The 11,917-nt window shown below is 44.4% G+C and overlaps 1 protein-coding gene across 1 annotated transcript; it reads right to left on the reverse strand.

Annotated features, from left to right (window-relative positions):
- Positions 1–773: 773 nt before the first annotated feature.
- On the reverse strand, positions 774–9,743 carry LOC126162126 (uncharacterized). The gene is made up of 2 exons (XM_049918419.1): positions 9,543–9,743; positions 774–1,181 (listed from the first exon to the last, which is right to left on the reverse strand). Exons 1-2 carry the CDS (start codon positions 9,726–9,728, stop codon positions 975–977), a joined length of 393 nt encoding a protein of 130 aa, XP_049774376.1. The 5' UTR covers positions 9,729–9,743; the 3' UTR covers positions 774–974.
- Positions 9,744–11,917: the final 2,174 nt, after the last annotated feature.

Genomic DNA, 11,917 nt, shown 5'->3' on the forward strand with positions numbered 1-11,917 from the left:
CGTGGCGCTGCGCAGCACGACGCATCCGGTGTGGACGCGGTTTAGGACTAGGATTTAGTAGTGCTAATAGTAACAGTAATGGTAGTAGTGTAGTGTTTGCTGCTTTTTTCTTTCATTTTGTTACTGGAATATTTGTAGCTTTTTTTCTGTTGTTGTGTTACTGCTCTTAAAAATAACATAAGTTTAGATATAATTTAAACAGTTAAAGATGAAACAGTGCTAAACAACCAAGCGGTGAGGAAACAAAACGTTGGGGAACGAAGTTGGAAACTTTCGGAACAACAAATTAAGTATAGGAAAAGCTGGAATTTAGGACAGGAATCACTTTTTCTATAAATGAGACTGCAGAGTAGCTAAATGTTCATGAAGGTATAGGAATTTAAAAATGATTCCTGAATGAATCATCCACTCGGCAGCGGAGGGTGCGCTGTTTTGAAACTTCTTGGCGGATTATACTGTGCGCTCGGGACCTTACATTACGCCGGAAACTAACTGAGAAATTCAGGTGCGATTCGCGACCCGCATTCACACCTCGAATCCTGTCTTCCAGACTTCAGACAGTTTCTCTTGTGCCACGAGCATTGCCCGCGAAACCTCGGTTCGAGCCCCAGTCCGCCGCATATTTTTAATCTGCCAGGAAGTTTTAAAATTTGATATTTAGATGGAACGAATCAGTGATTCGTTACGGTGTCAAGTCTGAAAATGTACCGGCACATAATTTTGGCGAGTCGTTTCGGTGAGTCATTAGCTTAAGAAACTATAGTACGCATAAATTATATGAGATAGATGTTTATTGGTGAAAGATACAGGATACACATGAGAAAATGGTTATGAGTTACATATATATACAGTGAATGGATATTATTGGAGGTGTTGTGAGACCACGGGGCGAAGCAGCTGCAGGCTGGAATAGGGATGGCTGCAGCTGTACGACGCTACTGTAGTGTGGTGTAGCGCAGTGTAGAGGACGCCGTCTACCAGTAGCCGTGGTAGCCGCGGTAGCCGCCGTAGCCTCCGTAGTAGGGCCGGTAGCCGTACGACCTCACCACCACGGTGGGCCGGTAGCTGTAGTAGCGGCCGTATCCACCGTAGCCGCCGTAGCCCCCATAGCCGCCATAGCCGCCGTACAGGTAGCCGGCCTCGGCTGCCAGCAGCACCGTAGCCAGGACCAGGAGGGCGATCTGCAAAGAGAGACAAGTGTCACACACGGTGCACTGCGGTCGCCTATAACACTGTCCGTCTTCATCGAGTGAGTTACTCCGGGGCTGATGGTGAGCTGCTTAGATTTAGAAAAAAGTGCAGCTGTCAGAGGAGCGACTCCGATGTTTCACATAGTGACTGAAAAAAGGGCGAACAAAAACCACGATACTTGAAACTTTGTGGCAGATTAAAACTATCTGCCGGACCGAGACTCGAACTCGGGACCTTTGCCTTTCGCGGGCAAGTGTTCTACCATGTGAGCTACCCAAGCATGGCTCACGACCCGTCCTCACAGCTTCAATTCTGCCAGTACCTCGTCTCGCACAGAGAGAAAACCTTATTCTGGACCACGATACCTTCTTGACTTTCGAGAATGTATTGTGAAACAAACAGTTCGCAGACCTAAGTAGAAATGAGATAAAGTAGACAGACTAGTAGCCCATAAAATTTACAATACTGTGTGGGAATGATAAAAGTGAAAGGTCGAGAAAGACGAGTTTATGGTAAGAAGTGCAGATGCAGCTGCAGCAAATGAAAAGTCTCACAAATCGCGAATGCCATCTGATATAGAAAGTTCGCTTGTTCCTTTCAGTGTGATAGCACTCATACTACCAAAATCCACTAGAATTTTGTAGCGTGGTATGACGTAATAACGTAAACTTCGGCCAAAAGCCCTGGCTGGCCTTTCGTAACCGACCGACCGCCGCGTCATCCTATGCCAGTAGCGTCATTGGATACTGTATGGAGGGGCGCGGCGTTATCACACCGTTCTCCCGGGCATTGGTACTTTTCGTGACCTGCAGCCGCCACTACTCGGTCAAGTGGTTCTTCAAAGGCATGATGAGACCGAGCGCACCCCGTTCTAGTCCTCCCACCAAGGAAAAACCCGTGGCAGTCGCGGGAATCAAACCCGGTTCTTACGTATGGCAATAACCCGCTCTGACCACTCAGCCATGGAATCCGACGGTATGACAGAGACAATAAAACATTTATAGCACGTCCTCCAACACCTAATTGAAAACTTAAAATAGTTATAAAGCTCCTACTATGTAGATACGAGATGAGATAATCATTAGAGTTGCTCAATTCCAGACTTTTAATGCGGTACGTAAACTAAATTTTAACCTTTGTTTTGCCAGACTGTGAAAATCGACGATTAACGAGTACAGAAATGTAACTCGCTTCAGGTACGAGTATATTCTTCTGGCTTTAGATAGCACGTGCAAAACAGTATGTGGAATTAAGGTACTTTTCCCACGCGTATTGCTCCAGACACATTCAGTTCTCCTACTGTCTTATTGAGCTTAATCAGATTTTCTTCTAACCTTTCTAACTAGAAATGCCATTTTCCACACACTAGAGAGTATTTCTTGCCTCCAAACGGATCAGCACCGTACTGATATAACACCAGGTTTGCTGCTTATCTCAGGTGACACGTAACTAGTCCAACAACTGGCAGGCTTTATAGCAAAGCAGGGTCTGCTGAACAGAAGGGCGAAAAAGTATTTCCTTCAGTTTCGCTGTTCAAACATCAGTTTTCAACTCTCGGTTAACCGCATTTTGTATGAGTTTCCACAACCACTCTCTTTGTATTCTGTGTGGTTTAGTAATGTTACCACACAAAATATAAAATCCATCGCGGGGCCTAGAAACTGTTTTAGATTACAGTAAGTGCCTTGTTTCATTTAATACCTGAAAACTGATTAACATTATGAATGATTGCCTCTGAGTATTGTGGATAACATCGAAAGAGAATAACGAATTAAGTGTTCACATGAGAACTACTGAAATTGTTATCTCGCTTGTGGATATCATATGGGATTAGCAGAATTTTCCCACCTTCCGAAAGCCATACTATTTCGTATTACAGCTGAGTTCCATGTCGTCTACCACAGAATAAAGAGATATTTGTAGGAAAAAAAGCAGTCTATAGATTCCAATTTCGATCAGTGCCACTCTCTAAATTTTGAACAAAATTCATCAGTAATGGCAGTCGGAGAGTTCTTCTGTAAGGAATCACCGTCATTTTTCGAATGAAGTTATCGAAGAGGGCGGAAGAGCAGGTAGAGGTTCAGAGTATCCTTTTGATCTTAAAGTAGAAAATTACCCCTAATGACAGAGGTATAAGCAATGATCAACAGCATGAGGATCCAGAAGACAATGTAAACTACTTCATTAAGGACACATAATGTGTATCTACAGAACATGTGGCCCGTGATTGATGTGAGGCTGCATCGTACCACTCAGAAGACTGATGTCCACAAAAAAGCAGTCTTTTCCGCTTGTTTTTTGTCTGTTAATTCTTAATCGGTAATGACTTGCCAAGGAACTCTGACATCGAAGGTCCTATATCATCTAAGCTTGCGGAAAGGGCCCGCAGCTCGTGGTCGTGCGGTAGCGCTCTCGCTTCCCGCGCCCGGGTTCCCGGGTTCGATTCCCGGCGGGGTCTGGGATTTTCTCTGCCTCGTGATGGCTGGGTGTTGTGTGATGACCTTAGGTTAGTTAGGTTTAAGTAGTTCTAAGTTCTAGGGGACTGATGACCATAGATGTTAAGTCCCATAGTGCTCAGAGCCATTTTTTTCGCGGAAAGGTTTCACTTAGCTCTGAATGTAGCCAGAAAATGCACATGAATTTGAGTATGTCTTATCTGCCAAAAGAATAGTTGGTACCCGATTGGTTAAAATATGCTCTTCATCTGCAAATATGTTGAATGGAGCAGCAACATGTAAGGCATACACAGCTATATTGATAATTTGTTGTATGTGCATGGATCTAGTCATATAACCTGGGAAGGCGTTTCTTATGTATTAATTTGTCATCACAGTTACCACAAAGCGCGACAATACTATATCTTGTTTGACTCTTGATAAGTATTGTCCTAGACCCCCGTCAATCCAGAAAGCTTCTTCAAGTGCTCTACATCGTCTCCTACCACTTGAGTACAACTCACAGAAGGTTCATACAATCATGTGAAACTGTTAGAAGAGTTCTTCTTTGCTATGTTGCACTACTCGCGAATCACGTTGTCTCGAACATCGATTGTGAAGTCAAAATGTTCATCCTTTAAGTGAATTTCTGTACCTTTAGTTTTGTGATAAGTTCGTGCTGATATCACTAATTTCTCGTCGCCTGTGATTATTTTTTCGAGAGAAGAATTATCCAGAATCTGCATTTCACTCAAGTCACGGCAGGCGTCCAATAGTCGTTGTTTTTGTTCTAGAGTCAAGATATGTGAAACAAACAATGCACACACTTTTCTCTTCTTTGAAACATTCAGGAGAATGTCTTGGACACTTGATTTGGAGATGTTGCTCCGGTGTGATTTAGGACACAGCGACACAGGCATACTATGGTCGCACTCCACTTACGCAGTGGTATCGCTTAAACGGCAGGAATGAAATCGGTTTCTGAACTCTTTGGACGGACGATGTAAAACTTATGTTTCACTCTAGTGAACTTATAGTCAGGACTCTTTATGAGCAACGGCTGGCGACAGCAGGAGAGAGGTGGGTGTTCTGCTATCAGTACTTGCGCTGCTCTCCCGCCGTCCCATGTCATCGCTGGCGTATCTCTGCCATTAGGGGCGGCGCACCCGCATCGCGTGTTGCGTCAGCGCTGCGACCAGGCGCGGGCACTGTACTTTGTGGCCGATCCCCCTGTGTGCTGGCAGCACCCAACACAGCGCGGCCCGCCACAGTGCCACTAACGAGCAGGTAGTGTTCACGCAGCACACCTACACCTGTTCGAGGCACAATTTGCGAACACATGTATCAAGCCGTCCGAGCAGCGACTGTACCAACCCAGCATCAATTGGATTTGTGTCGCTTAGTTAATATGGACAATCTAAAATTTTCCCTTTCGATCACTCCTTTCTGAACAGCAGTGCTGAGGTGTGTTATCTACAGTAAAATAACTGCGTTCTGACTAACTGGTCTCTGCTGATATTTATGAAACTGTAATGCAACAAATATCAAGAGAGCTCCAGCAGCGCGTGCTTTACCTGTAGAAGCGAGACCCATGAAGATGTTGGTGCATGTCATCGCACCAAAATTTGTAAACATTCTACTTACGTGACTCTCTATAGCTGTAGAGTTAAAACTATGTCCAAACCTATAGAACATCTGCCTGCTCTATTGTAAAACACCCAAAACTACATCAAAAGTGTTACAGGCGCAGCTAGATGTGCAACAGAAAGTGTAACTACTGCTTCACTCCCCCATCTTGTGGCTGGCCGGTATGGCCGGGCGGTTCTAGGCGCTACAGTCTGGAACCGCGTGACCGCTACGGTAGCAGGTTCGAATCGTGCTTCGGGCATGGATGTGTGTGATGTCCTTAGGTTAGTTAGGTATAAGTAGTTCTAAGTTCTAGGGGACTGATCACCTCAGATGTTAAGTCCCATAGCACTCAGAGCCATTTGAACCATTTTGAACCTCATCTTGCGACAGCCTATATCGACAAGTGTTAACAGTATTTCGCAGCTCACCATAGATTTAAATTAGTTGGCATCTGGCGATTAATCTCCTTGCGGCTTTATTGTGACTAATACTGTGTCACTACTGTGGCCACTACAACGTTCTGCTCTCCGCTGCGGTAGAAAAGCGCTATAAGGTCTCTATCCCTTGTTTAAAAAAGACGTAAAAATTTGAAATTCAAGCACGGTATAGATACATATAGTACATTTAAGCGTATCAAAAATCTGTTCCTAATTTAATTAAGGCAGGAGTTATGATAATATTTTTGAAATGAGTGAAATTCTACGGTCTGGGAAACACCTTCAGATTATTGCGATATATATATATAAAAAACCATTAAGCTCATTAAACTGTTTTTCTTTTCTTATTTTTTTCGCTGATTAGCCAACTACCTCGCTGGCAACGGATACTTCCAAAGTTCCGCAATACGCAGCATATTGCGTTTGCTATATTTCAGCGCCAGAAAATGCTGTATTTTGTTGCTTTATGTATTGTCGATATTTAACTAACTCTAAGTACGAAACTTAAAGTCTCTATCTCCTACAAAAATCACGTCAAAATTCTGAAATTCACATGTTGTATGGACCTCTATAGTGTTCCTACGTATCTGTCTTTAGTTCCATTTAGGGGCAAAGTTAAGTTTTTGCTCGGAATAGGCGAAATTTGCACGTCCGGTAAAGTTCGCTACCTGAGAACCAACGGTCAGGTACAATGATTTGCGCAACGGAAGTGGCAACACGGTGGGAGACGACAGCGCCAGCACAGCTATCGTTGGTGCATCACGGGAGCAGTCCAGCACGCCTGGTGCCAAATGCCGGATACTTTAAATCGGACTGTGGCACTTATGTAAATGGAACATAGTTACAAGAGTACCGCCGTGTCAGCTTCAGTGTGTCTGAGGCAGGGCGCACAAGAATACTAACTATTCCTGTTCATACACGGTGAGTTTATAATTACATAATTATGGCAAAGAAAAAGAAATGCCGACCTACAGCGTTCCCTGGCTGGAAGAGAAGTGAATTAATTAGTTCGGTTTTGATATTTGGTCAACAAATCTAAAATCCAAAACAAGATCTAGAACTTTTGAATTGGACCGCGCCGCCCGAAATCAACCAGAAAGAGCAGCTGATGAAAGGTACTCAGCCATCCAGACGAGTAATATGTGAAATAGTGTATTACGTTTCGAGGAGCGCCGTGATCATTATGTACTGGACAAGTCTGACTGTGTATACGATACTCCGCAAAACACTGCAACACAACAACAGAGACGGCTAACGGGGTTCTATCTTCTTGATTTCTGCGAGGTATTCTTGAAGCGCCTGTCAGTTCAGGTTTTTGAGCGTCTCCATGACGATCACCCACGAGACAGATGAAATTGTGTCCGTTCGCGCTGCCCCTCTTCGCACACATTTGGAATTCCCCCAGAGTTTTATTATTGTAAATACGATGACTGTGCCGCTGTTAGCAAAGATAAGCAGGCTGAAAAACCGCGAAAAAATGAAGTAGTAGCGAATAATATATATTGTTATACACGCAAGAGACAGAGAGAGAAACCTGCTTACTCCAATTGCTTGATTTCCTAAAAAATATTCAGGGAGGGGAACAATAATTCTCTATGTGACTGAAAACTGATGTTAAAGCATCTAAAGCATCAATGAAATGCCTTTCGTCTATGTGTGAGAGAGGAGTATACATATTCTGAACAAATGGTGATAATCATTCGCAAATATTACATAGCATTCAGGTGTTGCATCTACATCAATTTGTTGCGTTTGAAAAAAAAATAGAAATACGAAATTCCAGCATAAAAATATCAATTTAGGAGCCACGTATGGAGTTCAATTTAAGTGAGAGAAATGGTAGTGATATTAAAGGGAAAATGTGAATCATGGCTCAGTTCAAAATGCATTACCTAGAAGTCTTTTTAGAAGCAGTGCACATACTATGGAAATGAACGTTTGTAGAAATTATAATGAGTATAATACTTCTAAGCAGGTCAGATCATAGCTGCGAACGATGGTTATTAACTGAAGGGGTCGTCACGAGAAAGACAGTTGCAAAGTATCGGCTCTTAAAGTGCATCTACATCTACATCTATATTTATACTCCGCTAGCCACCCAACAGTGTGTGGCGGAGGGCACTTTACGTTCCACTGTCATTACCCCCCTTTCCTGTTCCAGTCGCGTATGGTTCGTGGGAGGAACGAATGCCGTAAAGCCTTCGTGTGCGCTCGAATCTCTCTAATTTTACATTCGTGATCTCCTCGGGAGGTATAAGTAGGGGGAAGCAATATATTCGATACCTCATCCAGAAACGCACCCTCTCGAAACCTGGACAGCAAGCTACACGGCGATGCAGAGCGCCTCTCTTGCAGAGTCTGCCACTTGAATTTGCTAAATATCTCCGTAACGCTACCACACTTACCAAATAACCCTGTGACGAAACGCACCGCTCTTCTTTGGATCTTCTCTATCTCCTCTGTCAACCCGACCTGATACGGGTCCCATACCGATGAGCAATACTCAAGTATAGGTGGAACGAGTGTTTTGTAAGCAAACTCCTTTGTTGATGGACTACATTTTCCAAGGACTCTCGCAATGAATCTCAACCTGGCACCCGCCTTACCAACAATTAATTTTATATGATCATTCCACTTCAAATCGTTCCGTACGCACACTCCCAGATATTTTACAGAAGTAACTGCTACCAGTGTTTGTTCCGCTATTATATAATCATACAATAAAGGATCATTCTTTCTATGTATTCGCAATACATTACATTTGTCTATGTCAAGGGTCAGTTGCCACTCCCTGCACCAAGTGCGTATCCGCTGCTGATCTTCCTGCATTTCGCTGCGATTTTCTAATGCTGCAACTTCTCTGTATACTACAGCATCATCCGCGAAAAGCCGCATGGAACTTCCGACACTATCTACTAGGTCACTTATATATATTGTGAAAACATTAGTCCCATAACACTACCACGCCAGAGGTTACTTTAACGTCTGCAGACGTCTCTCCATTGAGAACAACATGCTGTGTTCTGTTTGCTAAAAACTCTTCAATCCAGCCACACAGCTGGTCTGATATTCCGTAGGCTCTTACTTTGTTTATCAGGCGACAGTGCGGAACCGTATCGAACGCCTTTCGGAAGTCAAGGAAAATGGCATCTACCTGGGAGCCTGTATCTAATATTTTCTGGGTCTCATGAACAAATAAAGCTAGTTGGGTCTCACACGATCGCTTTTTCCGGAATCCATGTTGATTCCTACAGAGTAGATTCTCGGTTTCCAGAAATGACATGATACGCGAACAAAAAACTTGTTCTAAAATTCTACAACAGATCGATGTCGGAGAAATAGGCCTATAGTTTTGTGCATCTGCTCGACGACCCTTCTTGAAGACTGGGACTACCTGTGCCCTTTTCCAATCATTTGGAACCTTCCGTTCCTCTAGAGGCTTGCGGTACACGGCTGTTAGAAGTACAAGGAATTCGGATCGAGTCCCGCCGGAGTCAAAGATGTAAAATTAGACGAATCTTTCAGAGAAGAGAAATTTTGCCATTTTTCGAGATATCAGGTGATAAAGGGAGAAACGTAATGATTTCAGGTGTTCAGACTGCTGATTAATATCGCCTGATAATAGACGGAGGTATGATGAGCTTATTTGCTTACAGAGAACTGCAAAAAACTTCATCAAGGATATCCAGCATCCTTACCCCAAGTGCCTTTCGAAATTATAAGAGATACCTCTGCAATGGCGATAATGCCAATCCCGTACAGTCTCCTGCGCAGTTGGGGCTAAAGCTTTTGCCCTCTGGCGCAATGGAGGACGGCGCTAGTGATACGGCGTGTGCGCAGCGAGCCTTACCAGGTGGCGCATGTTTGCGGCTGTGTGGTTGGTTGCTACTGCGGCGGATGGGCTGCGAGTGCTGGACTGACGGTAGCGGAGTCGGCGGCCGCCTTTATACCGACGCCGGTCGCGACTAGGAGGGGCGGAACAGCCTGGCGAGCAGCGGGCAGCGAGCAGCGAGCAGCACCTTATGTCACGCGGCATCGCTTCCCGCTAGCGGGACACCGGTTTTCGCGACCGTAGCGTCCACAGCTGCGAGGGGCGGCGGCCGCTCACTCCGCTACGCTTCCGGCCGGACTGCCCGAAAGGAAAAGGAGAACCACTCTCGCCCGTAGCGCGGTCGCTGTGGACACTTTACGGGGACAGCCCGACTGAGTTCTCAGGGTGCATCCTGCTCATGTAACACCGCAGAACTTCGATTGCAAAACTCATCACACCCCTTTTCTTTTCTGCCGATTTTTCGGTTTCTCCTTTTACTGCTCTGATCTTTGTTTCTAACTCTTTCTTTAGATTCCACAGATCACGTTTCATTTCTGCTTGCACTTTTATAACTCTAAATTGGCTGGATTCCAACCGAGTTTCGCTGGTTTTTATTTCAGTTTTCACTTCTTTCATCATATTGAACGACTGATTCCTCATGAAGTGGCCAGCCGGAGTGGCCGAACGGTTCTAGGCGCTACAGTCTGCAACCGCGCGACCGCTGCGGTCGCATGTTCGATCCTGCCTCGGGCATGGATGTGTGTGATGTCCTTAGGTTAGCTAGGTTTAAGTAGTTCTAAGTTCTAGGGGACTGATGATCTCAGAAGTTAAGTCCCGTAGTGTTCAGAGCCATTTTTTTAACAACATGAAGTCTGTACTTATTCCCCCAATCTGATTTGCTTCCATAGGTGCTTGTTCTACGTCATTCTCAGCGATTTCACCTGTTTCTATTTCTATCTCACACTGGACTGCACTAGCTCTGACCACCTAGTCAATAGTTTCGTATATTGAAGTAATCTTGCCCTCCTTTAGTTTTGCCTATAGCCTAGTAATAGAAAACTACCTAGCAGATTAAAACTGTGTGCCGGACCGAGACTCGCACTCGCGACCTTTGCCTTTCGCGGGCAAATGCTCTACCATGCTTCTGTGAAGTGTGGAAGGTAGGACACGTACTGGCGGAATTAAGGCTGTGGGGACGGGTCGTGAGTCGTGCTTGGGTAGCTCAGATGGTAGAGCACTTGCCCGCGAAAGGCAAAGGTCCCGAGTGCGAGTCTCGGTCCGCCACATAGTTTTAACCTGCCATGAAGTTTCATATCAGCGCACACTCCGCTGCAGAGTAAAAATCTCATTCCGGAAACATCCCAGAGGCTGTGGCTGAGCCATGTCTCCGCAATATCCTTTCTTCGAGGAGTGCTAGTTCTGCAAGGTCTGCAGGAGACCTTCTGTGAAATTTGGAAGGTAGGAGACGAGGTACTGGTTGATTTAAGGCTGTGAGGACGAGTCGTGAGTCGTGCTTTGGTAGCTCAGATAGAAGAGTATTTGCCCACGAAAGGCAAAGGTCCCGAGCTCGACTCTCGGTCCGGCACACACTTTTAATCTGCCAGGAAGCTTCATATCAGCGTACACTCCGCTGCAGAGTGAAAACCTCATTCTGGAATAGTAAACTATTTCACAATCGTTACTACGCATGTAAAAGTTGTTGTTCCGGTCTGTGTTTACACTACAGTTCTCATTTCAATAGTAACATCATGTCATGGTCGCCAGATGTAACTGTACTTTTCTTCTTCACTGTATTTCTCCGTCAGATAATCTTTAATTCAGCGTAAATTTGAATTCACAATACATATATAAAGTTTTTCCAAATACACAACACTGACAAATGTAAAATTTATGTAGCAGGAAACATTTCTGCTAAGAAATTTTTAATGCTACAGGTCATAGTTTCATATTTTATAACTGAGTGCTACATAAAGAATGGAAACATTAATAACGTAGTTTCAAATTTACACAATTGTACTTTTTTGTTACGTTTGACTCCCTACCTCTAAACGTACCGTGCCCTCTTCGAGCAATGTCCAACTAAAGAGTCAGGAACTTAACAGCTAAAGAAAAGATGAGCTGGTAGTGAAGCAGAGAAAATCTCAATTGGAAACGTTTTGAACGGGGTTTCCGGTTCTGACGTTTTGGTTTACAACCAGAGGGAACGTCCCGAAAACCCAGGTCAGATATGGGGGATGGGAAGCAAGTTAATTATTGGACGATATGCCCTAATAAAAATATGTACCCTAGTGTATGCCTTTGTGTATTTGTTCATGTGTATACTGAGTAAAGTCTACGAATTGCTCGGCTTGTAACGTGTACCTGACATGAGGGAGGTGATGGCGACCGGACGCTTGCACTCCAGAATTTCCCAT

The sequence above is a fragment of the Schistocerca cancellata genome, chromosome 1, assembly GCF_023864275.1.
Source record: "Schistocerca cancellata isolate TAMUIC-IGC-003103 chromosome 1, iqSchCanc2.1, whole genome shotgun sequence".
Classification (NCBI taxonomy): Eukaryota; Metazoa; Arthropoda; class Insecta; order Orthoptera; family Acrididae; genus Schistocerca; species Schistocerca cancellata.